Raw genomic sequence first — 21,893 nt, 5'->3', positions numbered from 1 at the left:
TTGTGAAAATACTGTACAGAGGGGTTACAATTACATGGGCAAGATAATGAGTACATTTCTTATCAAGCATTGTAGCCTCCTTCTTTGTTTCCCCTTCCCATCCCCGACATTGATTCTTGAACTGACTTATCTAGAATGACTTACAGATGCTGGGAGAATCAATAGCTTTTTGATAAGCTTTGAATATGCTTGACAATGTAATTATTTACTGTGTAAATGAAGACAAGTGCTATAAATTAATTGCAGGAAAACATACATTATCTTGCATGTGTATTTTGTAATTTGTAGAAGTAATTTTTGATTTTTCACAATGTATCCAAGTAGCTAGACGTTTGAATAATACATTTGTCAATAATGGTATTTTTTTGCTCAGGAAATAATGGTAAACTCAACTCAAAATGAATTGTTTTAATTTATTCATATTTTTGGATCTGTGTTTCAAAATTCTAAGAACAAAAGAAAAGAAGGCTAATAAACTATGTCACAATTCCATCACTATTTCTGGTGGTAAATTATATGGCTACATTTTTTTCTTGTTACTTTCTAGTTTATAAAAGTATTCATTAACACTCAATTCAATCAAAATGTATTTTAATGAGGAGAAAAATAATATTCAAATAATTTCACAAAAATGATGATAACAATTACTAAAAGATATCAGCAAATTTCTTAAATAAAGTTTTAGATTGAAGTTGATTGTAATTAAAAGCATGAGAAGGCAGAAAGAAGATAAAATAATTCCCTCTTGCGGGGATCTTGTTAATAATTTCATATTCTTTACCTTCTGAGATATAATTAAAGTATATCCTCTAAGGACAAATGTGTACCACCAGGAGCTAACATACTAGAAAATTATCATTTTTGTGTTTTGTATCTCTGACAATGAAGCTCCTATTAAATCTACAGACTTGAAAAGGATATAGTTTTAAGTAGCTTTACCTATAGAAATAGTTGAATTGGTACCTTTATAAAAGTCTCTTGTAGGGGGTAACAAACCTATATTTTGTAGCAACTGTAGAAAGTACCTATTGAAAACAAGTTGGCAATCTAAAGTTTCAATTATAGCTTGCCCTAATGAACAAAATGAATAAAATAGGCAATAAAAAGAGTTTGTACCTGGTTGTCAGAGAGCCACAATGCTGCAAGTTCTTTAAGTTTTGTAAATGAGAATGGTAAATTCTTCAATCTGCAAACAATAAAATTCTAATAACATAGGTGAAGATGCTAAAGTTCATTTCTAAGAAGAATCATAAAATATGCTAATGTGTCTCCCTGAAAATTTAATATGAAATTTGATACATTCCCATCATCTCCAAATCTGGTAGCTCAGTGACAAGAAAATAATATTGGTATGACATGATGTATTCCTTATTTTCTGGTTTTTGTTTTTATTTTTCGCAATACTGGAGTTTGAACTCTGAACTTCACATTTGCTAGGCAAAGTACTGTATCACTTGAGTAGTCTCCAGCTTTTTGATTTTATTAATTTTTTTTCTCTCAAAAGGTCTCTTTTTTTATTTGCCCAGGCCAGCCTAGAATATGATCTTGTTGATGCTATATGCATAGCTCAGATCATGGCATGTATCACCACATGCGATGCGGGTTTTGCTAACATTTTTCCTGGCTACCTTCAAACTGTGATCCTCCTGATCACCATATCCTGAGTAGCTGAGATTACAGACATGAGCTATAATTCCTGGCTCACCCTGTACTTTTGATGTACAAGGCCTTGATACTTCCATGTCATCTTGGTTGATTTGTAAAACTCTAAACCTATTAATAAAATGTTTATTCTCTTGGGAGGGAATATTATTTAACTTATAAAAGGAAGGGTTTTAAAACCCATATTACTTGTTTTTTAAATAAATAACTACACTGCCATACTTATCCTGATGCTTCTATGAGTATTCTCTAGGATTTCATGATGGTTCATTGTGATAGTTTCCTTGCAAGGTCTCCGAGTTCCTCATACTATTACTTGTCTGACAAAAATTTACTGGAGAGAGAGTTCATGCATTCCATTTTGTAATCACTTTACCAAACTACTAGTTAATTCCAGTCAATATTTACTTTTATCCTTTCTTATTCAAGGATACTTATTTCATAGAGAATTAAAAACAAAAATGAATTTTAGACTTTCAGGTTTTCTGTATACCCATCCACAAATATAACACTTTTTATCACAAGAAGAGGATCTGTCTTTATCTGTTGATCCTTTTCTGAACATAGCTAATAGCTATTGGATTGCCTTTACTCTAATGTGCAAACATTAAGACTCTTGAGTAGACTTATTTGAGCATTAGCAGTAGTTTTACTAGCACTCTGGTGGAGTTGAAATATATGAATTTCCAGGTGACTTGTAGGTGTAAATATATATAAGGTTGGGCTGGGAGGAATGAGGGATTGGTGAAAGAAGTGACATTGATCACGATGCATTGTCCTTATGAACCAATTTATTGAATAGTAATCCCTTTATACTTCTACTTACAGATAATACAAATAAAATTAAAATCTATTTGGGGCACCGTTAGGGTTTTAATCCAGGGCTTTTTGGTTGTCAAGTAGATGCTCTTCCAACTGAGTATGCCTTCAACCATTTTGCTTTGATTATTTTTGAGATAGGATCTTGTTTTGTGTCTGGGCCAGCCTATACTTCCTGCATAGCTGTGATGAGCTGAAATATCATTAACATTTTTGCCTGGCCTGGCCTGGAACTGTGATCTTCCTGATTGTAGCCTCTCCCATTGCTGGAATGGCAGGGGTATACCATTATGTCTAGCTATGCACATATTTTTATTAATATATTTTATAGCTTTTATTTCAACTATGTTTTTATGATATGTTACTATGCATTGAGCATATAGAAGGCTTTCTGTATACATGTGGGCACCAAGGCTTTATAAAATTGCAATATAAAATTGCAAGGATTTTACTATAGCAAAATAAAAAAGATTTAGAAATCCTTGGTTTAAAGATAATTCAGCCTCTGCCATTGTCTACCTAACGCTGTGTACTTGGAATTCTTCACAAGATTCAGAAAACATCTGTAGAATTACAGACAAACAGCTACAATTTGATTTTTACTAAATAATACACAATTGTTAAATGTTGCTAGAATACCTGTTGTCGCTCAGATTTAATACTCTCAGTTTCTGCATCTGTCCAATTTCTTCAGGAAGAAATTCCAGCTTATTGGAGCGCAGAGACATAACTGTTACATTTTTGCAGCTTCCAATCTTTGGGCAATAAAGGAAAATAAGGAATCACAATGCACAGCTATTTCACATTCCGTTTCCTAATTTATGGAACAATTTAACTCATGACTTCTTTTTCATTCTTTTATGCTTTCAGTATGTCTATTGCCTTCAGTTTTTATTTTTGGTTTTTAAAAAGGAGTATATGGTTCTTAAAAAACATAAGAAAGAAAAGTTATTATTAAAATACTTTCATTTTTATTTTACTTACTTTTTAAATAAATCAATTACTTTTAAAATCAAAGTACTAATACATCTATATTTTCATACCAGCAGAGCATATATATTCAAAAATGAAATACTGTTGGCAGTTCTTTGGCAAAGCTAATTCTACTCACATTACAATGGTATTTGTCATGTTTAATCACAACTTATTGCTCTAAAATAGTGATATATTGATATATTGATTATTGTGCCACCTGTATGGAAACATTTAGTGAGAAGAATTAAGTTACAAGTGTACTTCATTCTTTTTATTGTCACTAACAAACAAAATCCGAGGTGGAAATAAAAACAATCTTTTGGTAGCTCTGGAAATTAAAGTAATGTAACAGCAACAGCAATTTGAGAAATGTATTTATGGTGAAAAAAATCTTTAAAGTATAATTATGCAAAATATTATTTATAATTTCTTATAAGCAAACATGTAAGTTAAATGTATTAAAATTATGTGCCTTGATATTGACTAACATAAAATAATTATTTTATCTTTTGCTGCATGCAAGATTTAAGTCAAAGCCAGGTGCATTTTCTAGGCTATATATATAATTATATATATAATTATGTAAATTAATTCCTATCTTTTTAAAGCTGAATTCATGAACCACAATGTTATCATATCTATTAAGATTGTATTTCAGAACAGATACATTAAAAGTTTATGATAGAAAACAAATATGTTCTTCACCTCTCTGGGTAATTCTGGAAGGAAATTCTCATCAACTGCTAATGTTCGAAGACTATGAAGGTAGCCAATAGTTGAAGGTATCGACTCCAGCTCATTACAGCTACAGTCAAATTCTTCTAATAAAGACAAACTGAAATATAAAACACATTAGTTAGACTTTCTAAAATGTTAAATGACAAACAAAAAACAAACTTTAGGAAAAAGTCACAGATCCAAATTTACCAAAGTGTATACAGTTGTTACATCACTTTTGTAATTGTCAACTGGCTCAATATCATCAAATACATAATTTCATTTGGTTATTTGAATATGCTGAATTTTTTTCTAAGTTCAACTGACTCTTAAAAATGACAGAATGGTGTGTGGCCTTTTATTTATAACTCAGGTGTTATTTAAGCTAGATTTTCAGCATTTGTATTCTTGGAATGAAGACCTGTAACTGGAATTGAGTAAGCAAAAGATGTGGGTGGCAGGCCCAAGGAAGACAGGATAAGAAAGAAAAAAATATAACAGCCGTCAAAAAATTGCTGCATATTTTACTGAATGCTTTATTACCTTTCCTTTAAGCAACTGTATTAGCTATCTGCTTTTAAAAAACCTATTTTACAGATAAGAAAGAGGAGACTTAAAGAGGAGAATTAACCTTCTCTAAGCCTCACAAAAGCAAATTGGGTCCTGAAGTGACAATGGGTCTAGCATGTTGCCTTGCCTCTTTAGCTTACACATCTTCAGTAGACACAAGGAACCTTTCAGCCTCAAGATGTGTTTTGTATGCTTTGACAGGTTTATACAGCGCAGTGAAATTTATATGATGAGCCGCATTTCGGTGCCTCTTTCCACCATGGCAATCTTGGGCCTCTATTCTTCCCAGAGAAGTACTGGAAACAGAGTGGTAACTGCTGCCTTCAAACAGGTACAGGTTTTTAAGTTTGTCTCCAGTTTGTAACCATCCTTACCTCTCTATACTTACCCATTTTAACCCAGGCTACAGAAACTAATGTGGAAATAGTCCCTGTAATTGTCACAAGGAAACAAAACACTTCAAGGCCTGTGAGGTAGCAGACAAGCAAAGATTGCCTGGCATGGAGTATGTTTAAGTTGCTGTTGGTGTTAATGTTATTGTTGTCACCATTCATACTATTATTATTACTGTTGTTCTATTCATGAGAATTCTGGTATTTGTTTGTTTTTTTCCTTAGCAGTTTTTTTTAATTGTGAAAATACTGTACAGAGGGGTTACAATTACAAGAGTAAAGTAATGAGTACATTGCTTATCAAGCTTGTTGCCTCCTCCTTTGTTTCCCTTTCCCTTCCCTTCTCCCCTCCCCCTTACTCCCCCTTGCCCCCCGCCCCCACTAAAGTTGTAAAGTTCGTTTTTCCTTTTTTTAATTTTTTTATTGTGAGAATACCGTACAGAGGCATTACAATTACATGGGCAAGATAATGAGTACATTTCTTTGGTTTTTTTTGGGGGGGAGTCTGTTGGTGGGGCCTGAACACTGGGCCTGGGCACTGTCCCTCAGCAATTCAGCTCGAGGCTAGCACTCTACCACTTGAGCCACAGTGCCACTTCCGGCTTTATTCCTTTTGCTTATGTGGTGCTGAGGAATGGAACCCAGGACCTCATGCATGCAAGGCAAGTGCTCCACCACTGAGCCATCTTCCCAGACCCATAATGAGTACATTTCTTATGAAGCATTGTTGCCTCCTCTTTGTTTCCCCTTCCCATCCCTCCCATATTCTCCCCTCCCCCACCCGATTCCCTCCCCACCCCCCACCAAAGTTGTAAAGTTCATTTTTTTTCAACATAACATCTTGTACATCTCATTGTTGCAATGAATCCACCTGTATTCCTATTTAAACAATTTGTTTTTTCTCTTCCCCTCCACAAATTATACCAACATCAAATACAATAAAAACAGGGGTTATACCATGGGGGAGGGACATACAAAGCAACAAAGAAATCATCTTATAAATATGTTAGAAACAATAGCAAGCAAGAAAAACCATTTGAGTCCTTATCTTGGGGTTCATTTTACCTAACATCAACTTATCTGATTGTAAATCAAGTACAGTGACAACAAGGGATAAACCATCGGAAAAAAAACACAGAAGAAAAAAATCACATAGTACATTAAAAAAAGCAACAACAAAGAAAAACCTCCTGTGTCCGTCTTGGAATTCATTTCGCTTAGCATCATCTTATATGGTCATATATACATAGCTATTGAGCTATTCTGCACATTTGCTAGGACTATCCTAGACATATACTATTTATTACAAATGAAGGAAAACATGAGATCTATGTTTCTTTGGGTCTGGCTTACTTCACTTAATATGATTTTTTTCCAGGTCTTTCCATTTCCTTACAAATGGGGTGATGCTATTTGTAATGGGAAAAATAAATGAAAATTAATTGGATTAAGATTGTAGACAAAGCTTCATATATATATTTGTATATAAATCTATGCATATCTATGTCTGTCTATCTATCTATCAATCAAGTGGATAGTTTGATGTTATTTGTCCTCATCATTTAAGTTAACAGGTGAATACCGAAAACAAATACATAAGTTGAAATCAATCAGAATGGATTTCTGTGCTAATTCTGTCATTTAGTTGATGCATGATCTTGGATATCAAATAAAATGACAACCACTGAAATGAAAAACAGAGGTGATTTTATTTACCTGCCAGGTTTGCTAATAAGGAAATATCAGTGACCAAAGTGGAGGTAGGAGAATGATTACAGTAGGTCATGATGATTAGGTTCTTGAAGGATCAAAAACTTACATTAAGGGAAAGGTGGAATGGCTTTACAAGTTTGAGTATAGTTAGATAAATCTCATTGTCCCAGGGCCAGGAAAAGATGTACTTGCACTCAGGTGTAGTCTGACTCAGGTCAGGGTCACTCAAGGTTCATGAATCTTAACAGGCTCAGTTGGTTAGAACTAGTAGTGGGGAAACACAGAATTTAGGTATGAATAATACTCCCTAGGTTAACGCTGATCAAGGGAACACATTTCCTTTTGACATAGACAAGTCATAGAACCTCTCTAAGCCGCAGTTACTTTTTAAACATTTGCAATGAAGATAGAAATAATCTCTGCTACGTGGCAGTTGCTTTGAATATTTTATGATACCCTAAATATAAAACAGAGTAGTACCTGTCATAAAACACATGCTCAGTATTTTTTCTCTTGTTCTTTTTAGATATAATTAAAATTGCTTTTAAATGCTTTGAGACCTTCATGCACAGGAGTGGCTATGTTTTTGAGGGCTAGGTAGACATGGTTGTTGTATTCAATGTATGTGTGTGATAGGAATTGGTAGAAAGATCAGTTATTTTTTAACTTAGCAAAGCCTACCACTTTGTCTTATATGTACAATATTCTTAATACACTTCAGAGTATGGCATAAAAGAGAGTTCTTCCAATAGACTGGGATCATGTTCTCAGCAAATGTTCATAAAAGTACCAAGTTGTTTTTTTTTTTTTTTGGGTCTGGTCATGGGGCCTGAACTCTGGGCCTGGGCACTGTCCTTCAGCTCTTCAGCTCAAGGCTATCGCTCTACCACTTGAGCCACAGCGCCACTTCCGGCTTTTTTCTTTTTACTTATGTGGTGCTGAGGAATCGAACCCAGGGCCTCAAGCATGCAAGGCAAGCGCTCTACCACTGAGCCACCTTCCCAGCCCCCCAAGTTGTTTATTTTTAAATGTAAAAAAATTCAGGTGTTTATTCAGAGGTTGAGATCAGGGGAGTTATTTAAATTATTTTAAAAAATTAAGCAAATGTTCTCATTTTTCCTTTCATTTATACAAACATGTTTTGAAGTTAGTCTTGAGGCACAGCCCCTCATTTTGTGCAGTCTTACTATCCACGGATTTCAGTTATCATTTCATTAAGTAACACTAGTTTTGTAAAAGCACGATTTACATTTCAGGCACTAGGTGTTTTAACTGTGAGGAACTGCATAAAGAATCAGAGTTTCTCTGATGCACAAATCACAATGTGAATAAGACATTTCACAGCACGATCAATGACCAGTTACATCACCCTGTCAGTGATGGGTCATACACATCTGTTATTAAGTTCACCATAGACAACAAATCATGTAGCTGCATTCCTTCTTTGCCTGCCAGCAGTAAACTGATACCACAGGCAAAATAATTTAACTGTTAAGACACCACTGACTCCTGGATAATGCTATGGATCACTATAATTCTCTTGGAGATTTAAGTAAAATTTGTTCTTTATCACCAAAGATAACTTCATTAATCCAGCCAATGGACTCTATAGAGTTATTTCAGTTGTTAAAGCCTATTACCTTACACACAGATTGAGGAATCTCTTCCTGCCACAATGGATTGGCATGTAATTTCATTGTCTTGGTTCTGGATGAAATGTGGTAAGAAACATAAAAGCCCTGAAAATATTCAAGCCTGATGTCAGGAAGTACCATCAAGTAATATGCGTGCAGTATAGCAGAAACATCTAGCATACTGTGCAAATAACTTTGCTAGATTTGAATCTGACATAAATAGAATTATAGAAGAAATAGTGAACCATAGAAACTTTACTATTATAGAACCCCAGATAAAGCTGCCAAAGCACTTAGTGAAGGCCAACTTATCCCCATAAATGAGGGTGTGACACTGACAATAAATTCCAGGCTAAAAGGAATCTCATGATGCTGAAAGCACAAATGATAGCATTCTGGCAGTAGATCCAGAGATTAAAAGGAGTTTGATAATTCATCAATGCATTGACATGGTATTCACTAGATTAGATAGCTTATATAAATTTGTGAGGCAAGCAGGCACTGTTCAAACTAATTCTTAAAAGTTTTTCCAAAACCACACCATACCAAAGCAACTTTAATTCTCAATGTTCCTGATGTTTAAAAGTACAGTGTGCTACATAAACATTAGTTTTACTATGTTTCCATTTTCATATGCATTTATAACTTACAGTAAAAGCATTTAACATGAAGATAAGGGACTTTCTTGAAAAAAAAGTGTTGTAAAAATCTTATTTCCCCCAACTGTTAAGACCTTTTTCACAGTTTCAAACTGCTGAGTTTTTTATGATCCCTGTGATGCTGCGATTTATAGTAAGAAATAAGTAATTGATATTCAGGCAGTTCTTGACACAGAGCTCCTAAAACCCCTGGCTTCTCCAAAGTATTAACTGCCTTTTTGTCTTCTAGTGAGAAGATTTATGGCTGAGGGCTCTTGCATAGCTTTAGGCTAGGAGCAGCTGGCCAGGAAAACCAACACTGACCTCTGGGAAAGAGAGAAGGGCTGAAGGTTAAATTCATCACCAAAGGTCATGGATATGGTTTTTCCCTTGTATTCTTTGCAACATCCTTTATAATACATTGGTTAGCTTGTTTCCTTGATTTCTCTGAGTCATTCTACCAAAACATCAGATCCAAAGAGGGAGATAACAGATGATAATCCTGAGATGATTGACTTCAAAGTAGAGGGTAGTCTTGTGGGGCTGAATCCTTAACCTGTGGGTTCGGATTCTACTTCCAGATAGATATATCAGAGTCAGCTTATAGGAAACTCAATATTAATAGAGAACTAAGAAACTGTCTGGTATAGACAAACCCTACACAGTTCTGTCCAGAAGTGTTCTTTCTGTGTGCTGAATGTATACTAGGAAAAATATTTGTCTTTCTCTATGAAAGTCCATACTACTGTTTCAAGGAAGAACTCCCTGTGTTACAAAGACAGCATTTTTACCACCCAATACTCTAACCAGATTTAATAATTTAGAATCTTAAAAGTATCTTATACCTTTCAGTTACAAAGGAGAGCTATTCAATATATAACACTTTGCTTAATGATCTCTGAAATTTCAAAACTTCAAACTCATAACTTCAAGTTCCAGTCAGTTTTATTTATTACTTTCTTGTTTTAAATTACTACAGGTGTTTTAATATAGAATCTAGCATGAAAACAGTTATCACATTTAATTATTTGATCACAGGCATTGATGATAATGAAATAAAAAGTAGAGGAAAGGTTATCTTTTGGATATTTTCAATGTATAATTGTACACAATAAGAGTGAAAACAAATTAAAAGAAAGTGTAAAGTACTCTAAAGCGATGCTTCCTAAACTTCAGTGACTGTATTACCCTCAGGAGAACCTGTTAACATGGAGATTCTGAATCAATAGTTTGGGTTCCACAAGCTAAGTTCCTAACTGGCTCCCAGGTATTGTAGAAACTTCTGCTCCAGAAATTACATGCTAAATTTCAAGGTTTTATGGTCAGTATTAGGGTTTGAACTCAGGGCCTGGGCATTGTCCCTGAGCTTCTTTTGCTCAAGTCTAGCACTCTACCTCTTAAGCCATAGCACCACTTCTGGCTTTTTCTGTTTATGTGCTACTGAGGAATTAAATCCAGGACTTCATACATGCTAGGCAAGCACTCTACCACTAAGCCACATTCCTAGCCCCAATTTCAAGATTTTTAAATAAAGGTCTGACAAAAGGGATTTCAAGAGGAACATTTAAACTCACAACAGAGACATATCAATAGCAGTTAAAACCATGTAGAAATATAAAATTGTGCTTGCTTCACATAAGTATCAGTGAAGAAATTCATCAATGGTATTACTCTCATTTTCTAAAAAAAATAGTTGCTACACTTTTCTCCACTTCAGTTCTGTCTTTATAAAACCCTTGGTTAGGAAAACATTATTGCATCATTAATCCTCAATTATCTAGCTAATGGGGAAGAGGGATTGCAAATATATTATATAGTCTCTAAGTTCCTTCTAACATCATTTATGGCCATTAGATACTTATTAAATCAACTACTAATGTAGATGCTAATAAACAAAAATAAATGGCTTTGACCTTTCATTTATAATTCTTAATGGAAAGAATGTCATGTAATTTGGTGGGTAATGTTCTGACAGGCTTTGACTCTAATTCTTATGTGGCTCTTAACATCTGAATAGCCTTAATCTAGATTAACCCCAGTTTTACCTATCTGATAACATCTAGCATACAGCATTTCCATGCATAACACATGTATGCTAAACCTTTGATAGAGATAGTACTTCATTAAAACGACCCAGAAGGAGGTACACTAAGAAAATGGCAAACATGGTGACATTGTACAAAAAGAAATGTACTCTTTATTTGACTTATATAACTGTAATACCATCTGTACATTACTTTTACAATAACAATAAAAATGCATCAAAGTATCAAACTTGAACAAACTATTTCTGAGACATATAGAAGTCATTCTGGGATATTTTCCTATTAAAATGGGCTATTGCATGAAATAAAGATAGCTTCTACTCTATAAATGATGCAAAATTATAAGCAATCTCAGTTGTCTCTGAAGAATTGTTAAGTTTTAACGTGTTAATGTTTTAGCCAAAATTTAGTGGAGAGGAATGTAAAGCAAAGAGAAAAAGAGAGCTAGAGCTAGAGAGATGAGATTTATTTGGTAAAGGCCAACTACCTACTATTGGCAGTAGAAAAGGCTTATAGATGGCCTATATGACAGTTATTTTGTAAGACTGTAGAGTTAAAGCATTATAAGTAAGTGGTAGAGTACTGACGTGGAATCGGTAAGGGCTCCATTACCAGTCTCTGTCTCCGTCTCTGTCTCTGTCTCTCTCTCTTTCTCTTTTCTTTGCTCTCTCACACATATATACATATGCATATGCATGTACATATACATATAAACATTAATTGCTCATGCCTAATGACATCCTTACATCATAAAGCAATATATTACTGTGCTTGTAGTTGTATTGATGTGAATAAATCTTCTGTGCTAGGGGTTGAGGATGTGGCTCAAGGAGTAGATTTTTTTTAAGCTCACAAGTATAAGGTCTTGAGTTCAAACTCCAGTTCTGGTAATTATACCGTGCTGTCATTGCATAAACACACAACACACAGCTAGAAGACTGAGGCTCACATCTGTAACTTTAGCTACTCAGGAGGCTGAGATCTGAGGATCATGGTTTGAAGCCAGCCTGGGCAGGAAAGTCCATGAGATCTTTATCTCCAATTCAACCACCAAAAAGCTGGAAATGGAGTTCTGGCTCAAGTAGTAGAGTGCTAGCCTTAAGCAAAAAGAAGCAAAAAACAACAACAAAAGACAAAACAAAACAAAACAAAACCCCCCAAATACTCAGAGCAGGGCCCAGGCCCCGAAATTCAAGCTCTAGGACCCACTGGCATGTGCACGTGCACAGAGCACATATAATTTTGTATAACACACAATATTGACAGTGATGGTAAATGATTATGCTATTGGTTTAGGTATTTACTATACTATTATGCCTTTTATCCCTGTTTTGAGTATATTCCTTCTACTTACAAAATAAGTTTATTATGAAATTGTGTCCCATGTAATGAAGGTAGTAGCAGCCTCAGACATCTCGTGTGTGTGGAAACACCCTCTGTGATCTTTGCATAGAGACAAAACTGCCTAAAAATACACTTTTCAGAAAATATCCCCACCAATAAGTGATAAGTATTATGATTCTAAACAGCTTATTCTTGAGAACTTTCCAAAAGCAAGGTGGTTTTTTGGTCAGTCGTGGGGATTGAACTCAGGGCCTGGGTGCTGTCCCTGAGCTCTTTGGCTCCCAAGGAGATTTTTAAAAATTACTTTTTAACTTAAATTTTATTGTAAAGGTGGTGAACAAGGGGTTACAGTTACATAAGTCGGGCAATGAGTCATATCTTTGTGAACTCATTTTCTCCCACTTCCTACTCTGGATCCCCTCTCCCCCTAAGTTGTAAAGTTCATTTCTAACATAGTGTTTAGTGAGTATTACTGTTGCATTGGTTCACCCTTTGACCCACTGGTTCTGTGATTCACCTTACCTTTCCCAAATCATATAAACTTATACACAAGACAAAGGGTATTAAATCAAAAGCAGTGAAAACAGGGAATAAACCAAAGGAAAAAAAGAAATAACTGCAAACAATACAATTAAAAAACCTCTTCTTTCTACTTCTTGGAGTTCATTGTGATAAGCATCATTTCATGTAGTCATACACACATAGCTATTGAGCTATTGTGACCCTCTCCTAAGAAGATCCTCTGTTCTCACTGTGTGAATGCTTAGAGGAGTACTGTCTAATTACTCTTTTTTTTTTTGTCAGTTGTGGTGCCTGAATTCTGGGCCTGGGCACTGTCCCTCAGCTCTTCAGCTCAAGGCTAGCACCCTACCACTTGAGCCACAGCACCACTTCCAGCTTTTTCTGCTTATGTGGTGCTGAGGAATTGAACCCAGGACCTCATGCATGCAAGGCAAGCACTCTACCACTGAGCCACCTTCCCAGCCCCATGTCTAATTAATCTTATCTGAGTATAATTATTTGTCTTTTCTACCCACTGGATTAACTTGTAGATTTATAGACATATTCTAATTATTACAAATGAGGGAAACCATGCAACCTATAATTCTTCATGTCTGGCTTAATTCGCTTAATATGATTTTTTCCAAATCTTCACATTTCCTTACAAATGGGGCAATGACATTCATTCTAATGGGAACACGAATTCCATTGTGTATATGTACACCACATTTTCTCAATCCATTCAATCACTGAGGGGCATCTGGGTTGATTCTCTATCTTAGCGATGATAAATAATACTGTAATGAAGGGAGTTGTGCTGGTGGCATTAGTGTGGGCATTAGTTTGTGGCCATTTGGGTAAATGCCCAGGAGTGGGATTACTGGGTCATAGGTAAGCTCTATGTTTAGTTTTTTGAGGACTGTTCATACTGCTCTCCAGAGTGGCCGAACATGTTTACAACCCCACCAACAGTGTGAGCTCTGTTTTGGATATGAGGCCCTTGTCTGAGGTATCGCTAGTAAAGATTTTATCCCAATCTGTGGCTTTATATTTATCCTGTTAGCTATGTCCTTTGTCATGCAGAATCTCTGCAGCTTAATGCAGTCCCATATATTCAGCCTGTCTTTGATTTGTTATGTTTTTGGATCTTTACTTAGGAAGTGTTGACCTGTGCCAAGAAGCCCTAGTGTTTCTCCTAACTTTTCTAGTAATATTTTCAGGGTATCTGGTCTTACATTAAAGTCTTTCAGCATTTGGAATTGATTCTGGTGTAGGCTATACATGTAGATAGCCAATTCTGCCAGCATCATTTATTCCATACTGTGTTTTTATCTTCTTTATGAAGTATTTGGTGGCTATATGTATGTGGGTTCATTTCTGGGTCTTTGATTCTATTCCATTGGTTCTCAGGCCTGCTCATGTGCCAGTAGCAAGCTGTTTTTTTTTAATAAAGATTTCTTTGTAATGGAGTTTAAAGTTTGGTATTGATATTCCTCCAGCACTGTATTTACTGCTAAGGATTACATTTGCTATTCAGAGTCTTCTATTATTCCATATGAAGTTTTGGATTGCTTCTGTATCATTGAAGAATGTTGTTGGTATATTTATGGGTATTGCATTAAATTTGTAGATAGCTTTGGGCAATATTGTCGTTTTCATGATGTTAATCCTCCCAATCCAGGAGCATGGGAGCTTTCTCCATTTCCTTAAATCTGGTTTAATTTCCTTTTCCAGGTTTTTAAAGTTTTCATCATAGAGGTCCTTCACCTCTTTGTTTAATTCTTAGTTTCTCTTTTTTTTGAGGTTATTACAAAAAGGAGTTGCTTTCTTGAGTCATTCTTCTCATTGTTGGCATATAGAAAAGTTATTGATTTTTGTGGGTTAATTTTATACCCTGCTCCTTTGCCACAGTTTAGGATCAGCTCAAGTAACTTGGGAGAGGAATCTATGATTTGCTTCAGGTGACTTGGTTTGTAGGAGGAGCTAGGATAGAAACTTAGACTTACAAATTCTGTACCAGCCTGCCTGTGGGCACTAAAGGACTGGAAGTGCTCACGCTCAAGACAAGATCACAGACTTCAAGAGGCCTCCATTCTAATCAGGAAGCTATGCAAAATGATTAAATAATGCTATAAAATATGATCATGAGATGATAATATAAGAACTGGTAAAAATACCCCTGTAAGTTAGAATTGTGTTCAGAGTCCACAATGTGTTTTGTCCATGAAATTTCTTTCAATATAATGGATATAGTTGACCTGTCACTTCACTTCTCAGAGCCCATAGGAAATAACTGATAATAAATTAGCTCTGTGTAGATCATTAGATTTTTCATCTATCAGCTTGTTTGACCATACTTTGTAAAAGAATGACTTTTTACAAATATACATTCAACATGCTGAGTTTTTGTTAGTTTTATTCAAGACTCCAAAAGTTAAAAAAAAGCAGAATTAGTATGCAGTTTCTCTCATTGGGAAAAAATAGTCATATCTACAGTAAGGAGACCATTATGCTTAAATACGAAGAATTATTCACAAAATATGTGATTTGCCTCTCGCATATATTGAGAAGCATCAAACATAGTTGAATTACCACCTTGACAAAGAAATCTGGTGACTTCCCTCAGCTTCTGTGTTTATATCTATTGATGGGGAGATAAAACATATCAAATTGTGCTAATGGAGGCTTTAGCTAGGTATTGCCAGTGAATCACTAAACATGGAGTCTGCAATATAAGGGACACAAAAAAGTTGTTAATTATCTTCTACTTTGACTCTGAATTCTTGGTGCTGTTGGAAATCTTAGACATATACTAAAGTTCAACAGAAAAATAAAAAAAACCCTAATTTTGGGTTTGGCACAAAAATCAGGAATTCCATTTCAATTATGAGAAATATAGAACGAATTCTTCAGGCAGTTTTTAGTAGCTGAGCTTTTAAAAATTGCCAAATATAAATCTCAAATATTGAAATATCCCCTGTGTTGAAAAAGAATATTATTGGTCATTGTAGCTGATATTAGCATTTCTAACTCAAAATTTCTAACTCTTTATATTTCAAGCTTTTAGACATTTCAGTGCCCAAGAGTTTTAGATAGAATGTTTCATAACAACATATAGATTATTTGATCATTTACGAAAGACTTTTTGTACATGATCTGGGATTCCACTTAAACAATTATAATAAAATTTCATCTCTAGTTCTCAAAGTTTTTGATAATGTAATTTTATATTTTCCAAGGTAAACAAAGTCATTAACTTATTACTTGCTTTAAAAACAGATTACCTATTATTATACGTAACATTTTAAAAATGTAGTGTATTTTATCATACATACAAATCTAAATTAAATATATTTGCATGCAGTGGTCTACATTGAGGGTAGAACATGACTTATACAGTAGCTTTTATAATGTCACTTTCTAAACTAAGACATACATAGAACAAAAAGGCTCAGACTTGCTGATCTTAAATTTGTTTCATATATTTAACAGTTGCTAATAGGCCCAAAGAACTTTTGTTTTTATGGGATATGTCTTTTGGTATAGTCCATCCTATAAACTCAAGCAGGAACTTTAAAAAATAATTATTTGTACTCAGGTGCTGGTGGCTCACATTTGTAATTCTAGCTACTTAGGAGGCTGAGATCTGAGGATTGTGGTTTGAAGCCAGCCTGGGCAGGAAAATCTGTGAGACTCTTATCTCTAATTGATCACCAGAAAACTTGACGTTGTGCTGTGGCTCAAGGTGGTAGAGTGCTAGCCTTGAACAAATAAACTGAGAGCCAGCACCCATGCTCTGAGTTCAAACCCCAAGACCACAAAAATAGTTAATTTGTGTTAAATAGTAATAATAAATATGTAATTGTTAAAGTAATAAACATTTTTTTGCAAAGTAACCATGCATCCACAAATGAAAACATTTAAACAAAGGAGTGAGCACAGTTCTCTTTCCTATATGCCTGTTACTGGTTCTTCAGGATCACTGATAATTGTTAGACTAGTTATATGACATTTCTCTATGTTTTCCCTGAAACAATAAGGGATGATAATGATACTAACAATCCCTGAAAAATAAACTTTTATGACAGAATTCTTTACCTTTATTCTTTTAAACCAGTAATCACCAGTTGAATTAGTTAAGAGGATTGCTAATTGCAGTGAAGTATGTGAATAGCCTGGCCTCCACATTCACTTGCATAAATTTCCTCATTTTCATTATGTACTTTCACTCTGCATCAAGACATTCAATAGAAATTAGAAGTGTGAGAGCTTACATAAGAAGACATATCCATCACAAAAATTCTTAGTGCTTGATATTCTCATGTTCTTCCTGAAAAGCTCTGATTAACATAGAACAACACAGGAATGTAGTTTACCAAAACTAACCATTATTTTCACAAGCCTCACACAATTCCAAAGCTGGGATTCAAAACAATCTTAATTGTCATGTTTTATGTGTTTGTGAAACAGAATAAAAGAATAAGATGGGAATCAAAGTATAAGATGGTTTGTGAAATGAGCCATTTAAAATTGTGAAAAGTAACATGAAGGAAACAAAATGGTTGCAGATGGACATATTTGTAGAATGGCATTAAGGGAAGGCTTCAATGTAGACACAATACTAAAATATAGAACTATACCTTTCCTATTCCATACTGTTGGTGAACCTGAAGCATTGATAACATTGTGATACCTGTGACAGATGTAGAATTCCAACACCCCCCTAGGAAGCCTCTTATTCCCTAGATCAGAATCTGACTTTTAAACAAGATTTTCAACAATCTGAATGCATATTGCAGTTGAAAACCATGGACTTAGGAGTGAATACTGTGAAGTTAAGCCTTATGAAGAGAGGGGAAGGAGTACACTATGTAGAGTAAGAAAGCCCTGAGGCAAGAAGAAAGGGTATATAGAGTTATGGGATTGCTGAATGTTAGATTTCATCAGGACAGTATAAGTCCTGTCCTGTATGTTAATGATACAATTTCTTAATTTTGATTTTTTTGTTATATGCCATACATCAACAAAGCTTACATCTTTGTGTTCTAAGAAGGTATATAGTGTTATGGTTTGGATATAAAATGTACTCCCCAAAGCTGTTGTATTGAAGTCCCCAAAGAGAAAAGGTGTATCATGAGAGCTATATAGCTATATCTTCATTACTAGGTAAATCTATTGATAGTTTTGTATCTTAATAAGCTATTGAGAGGTGGTGGAAACTTTAGTAGGTAGGGTTTAGTTAAAAGAAATCACTTGGAATGCATAGAGTATATTCTCTCCTTTTCCATTTCCCCCTCTCTGTCTCTCTTTCTCTTTTTCTATCTTCCTAGCCAACATGAAATGAAGAAGTTTATTCTACCACATGATCTGCAACAGGATATTTTACCTCACTCACCACAGCCCATTCTCATGGAGCCAAATGAACATAGATTGTCAACTCCAAAACTGTGAACCAAAACAAGGCTTTCCTTTTAGTTATTTCTTGTAGGTGCGTTTGTCACAGTGCTAGACATCTGACTAACACAGACAGGAACGAACAATTCAACTCTACTCTGAAGCCATTATTATTATTATTATTAGGGTGGAAAGAAAGTCCAGAGCTGGAGTGAGTGGTGGTACCTAGTCTGCATTCATGGGGAGTAAGGTCTAGAAAGTGGCACTGGGTAGCATCATGGAAGGTGGGCCTGTGATTGTGTATCTGCAGTTGTTCTGTTTTTAATTAGTTCCATCTTTCTATCAGATGATTTTCAAAAACATTTCTCTAACTTTTTTCTACCTTTCCTCCAGGGATTTAGACTTCCATATCTTTCATGCCGATCATCTTCTGGTCATCCCATTAGAAGTGATACCTGTAACTGGCAGTCCGAAGTGTCATGGAGCATGTGAACTATTAGAACCTAAGGGTTTTGAGTGGATCCTTATGTCTACACAATGTGCTTCAATGGTGTTCTGGAAACCTCAGCCTAATATTGATTAAAGCACACATTTCCTCCCACTACCCATGAATCTCTACTAGGTTTCACTGAACCTGTTAATAAAGAACCTGTCCTGCTTAGATCCTTTAGATATTGTTTCACCCAATGTAAGTATTTCTTCTGGTTTTGTAACATGTAAGCATTTAATAAAACATGAGTAGCTTTCCACATGCGGTCATGTTTTCTGACTTGTCAAGTGTTTATAGTTGTTTCATTTCAGATGCATCTCTATCTGTTGAATACCGCAATAGAGAAGCTTAGGTTGAGCCATTGCTTTCCTTTCTCCACACTTAAAATTCAATTACCAGGCAAGCCCCAGGGAATGTGACTAAATACTAGTGGTGATATAAGAACCAAGAGTAACACTGTGTAAAACTGAGCTGCAACACCCCACCCCCCACGTCAGTGGCTGCTGGGAAAAAGGAACTGAAAACTGCCTATTCCTAACACATAGCCAGCCTGGCGCATGGTGCAGCTGGTGAAGGACAAAGGCAGGAACTCATTCTCATGTACACCAGGAACTCAGACCATAGTCTCTGTCATGGGCTAAAATGTGAATCCAGAAAGGGCTGAGTTTGCCACCTGGAAGTCATCACGAGGCCAAAATTCTGACTGAAAATCTGACTGAACTTGTTCTCAGGATGACCAAAGGTAAGGTTTTACTTCTTATGAAGAAAAACAACAACAATAAAACAAGTAACCTTTGCCTTTCAAATCCCTTCATTTTTTGTCTTCAGAGAACTGGGTACTTATTTATTTAAAAATGTGAACATAAGTGGAAAAAAAAACAATCATGGCCTTAGTATGGATAAATGAAGTTGAATTTGGTTTCCTTTGAGTAGAAAGACTATGGTTTAAGAATTCAATTGGAGACAGATGCTGGTAGCTCACGCTTATAATTCTACCTATTCAGAAGGCTGAGATCTAACGATAATGGTTCGAGGACATCTTAGGTAGAAAAAGTCCATGAGACTCATTGCTAATTTACCACCAAAAAGCCAGAAATGGAGATGTGGTTCAAGAGGTAGAGTGCTAGTCTTGAGCAAAAAAAGCCAAGGGACTATGCCTTGAAAGAAAGAAAGAAAAAAGAATACAGTTGTGAAGAATTGTTTAAAGTCATCAGGTTGATATAGACATCTATTTGTGTGTGTCCTAAAAGAAAGCAAAATTTTCTCTATACTGTGAAAATGAAAGCAACTAAAGGCAGAAACATGGCAAGGTGTGGACATTAAACTGTTAGAACTTATTGTGACTTTAATGCTATCCAAAGTCAGAATATTTGAATTGGAATTTACTGAGTTGTCTCACTTTTTTCAAAGTGAAGCTTTCCTGAGTGGTGCTTGTTATTTGGCAGGTGACAGAGGTGGTGAAGAGACATGAGGATATTTCAGCATCTTGATAGTGGTGGGGGTGGTTCCAGGGCTTTCTACCTATGTCAAAACTTGTCAGAGCAAAGAAGTGAAGAACTGCACTCTATTGTCTGTCAATTATATAGCTGCTTTGCTAAAAAATAAAGCTTTCTGTTCCAAGGATTCCTAAACCTATGAAAGGATTTGTATTATTCTTCATGCTGAGATGCAGGTGAAGAGAGATTATATTGATTTCTCACTTCATACTAATTGTAAATGGAAGCAATTCAGTGATACTGAATATGTATTTCCTGAGGAGAATATGTATTTGCTAAAGAATTGTAAAAAAAGTATTCATAGCAATATAAAGTAAACTGCTGTCAAACAAGGGAGCAATTTTTATCCCTAATTTTGTGTTTTTTGTTTATTAAAAAGTTTTAAATTGTACTAGCTAAGCAGACACTTCTTGTCTTTGTCCTCTACACTTCTTGTCTTTGTCCTCTAAACTTCTACACATACAAAGATTATTAACAGTACAGTGGAACTATATGCATAACGTAGATTTTTTTAGAAAAACTCATTGGATATTAAAAGAAATATTCAAGTTTGGAGCTGCCACTCAGTTAAAAATAAACATCAATACTGTTCATAAAATATCATCTACAGTTTAACTGAAGGTCTGAATGACAGATTTGCTTGTAAAAGGTTTAATGTTGATTATTTTATCATAATATATAAATCAATGCTGAGGCGATGTTCAGAAAGAATTAAGTCCTACTGAATACGAATACATTCAACTAAATTAAATATTGTCTAAATAAACTGACATATTAACAATTGACAAAAACATTTTGAAGAAGAACACTTGATACATTCTTTTGTATCTGGCTGTAGACTGGGTGACTGTAAGAAATATTGGCACTTACTTTCCAATTGTATTGGGTAGCATCGTAAGTTGATTGTCATCTACTTTTAGAGTAGTGAGTTTTTTCAACAGTCCTAAAACAGAGGAGAAAGTTTTATGAATATGTCAGAGAAGAATATGGCAAGCAATGTCTTAGAAAAGAAGTAAAAAAAATCATTTGTGAGGAATGTTTGGCATGATAATTGGCTTTATTGTACTTACATAAACATATAAATTGATATAGCATTCTTGTGTACTCTAGTTTTAATGTTATAAAAATTCACTTATATTTATGATAGTTCAAGAATGCCAAATGCACACAGATAAACAAAACCAAGGGGTCCATATCTATGCCCATGTTAACTTAAATACTATTACTTTCCCCTTTGCTTTTTTGTAGCAAATGGATCAGTTGAAATTCTCAAACCAGTTATGATTTAATATTAAATTAACACCTATACAGGAATAACTAAAATTCCTGTTGTCATATATATTGTAAGCAAATCTCAATTAAGTCTAATAACCAAAAAAAGAACACTACAATAATGTACTGCAGTGCTCGTAAGTATGGACTGACAGAGTTAAAATATAAATCTTTCACTTGGAACAGCATTATGCACAAAAACTTGCATTTTTAACATAATGGGTAGTACCA

At 34.9% G+C, this 21,893-nt stretch overlaps 1 protein-coding gene across 1 annotated transcript in view; it reads right to left on the bottom strand.

The window, feature by feature from the left end:
- The window catches only part of Lrrc7 (leucine rich repeat containing 7), a 284,370-nt gene that overhangs the window by 85,937 nt on the left and 176,540 nt on the right, over positions 1–21,893 (bottom strand). Inside the window, exons 9-13 of the mRNA XM_013020506.1 lie at positions 21,261–21,333; positions 4,162–4,291; positions 3,121–3,236; positions 1,117–1,186; positions 940–1,012 (exon numbers count right to left, since the gene is read on the bottom strand). Of these exons, the coding sequence (XP_012875960.1) occupies positions 940–1,012; positions 1,117–1,186; positions 3,121–3,236; positions 4,162–4,291; positions 21,261–21,333 (462 nt within the window). The remainder of the gene's footprint in view (positions 1–939; positions 1,013–1,116; positions 1,187–3,120; positions 3,237–4,161; positions 4,292–21,260; positions 21,334–21,893) is intronic.

Source organism: Dipodomys ordii, unplaced genomic scaffold, assembly GCF_000151885.1.
Source record: "Dipodomys ordii isolate 6190 unplaced genomic scaffold, Dord_2.0 Scaffold51, whole genome shotgun sequence".
NCBI classification, from domain to species: Eukaryota; Metazoa; Chordata; class Mammalia; order Rodentia; family Heteromyidae; genus Dipodomys; species Dipodomys ordii.
This window is presented reverse-complemented; position numbering and strand designations above follow the sequence as displayed.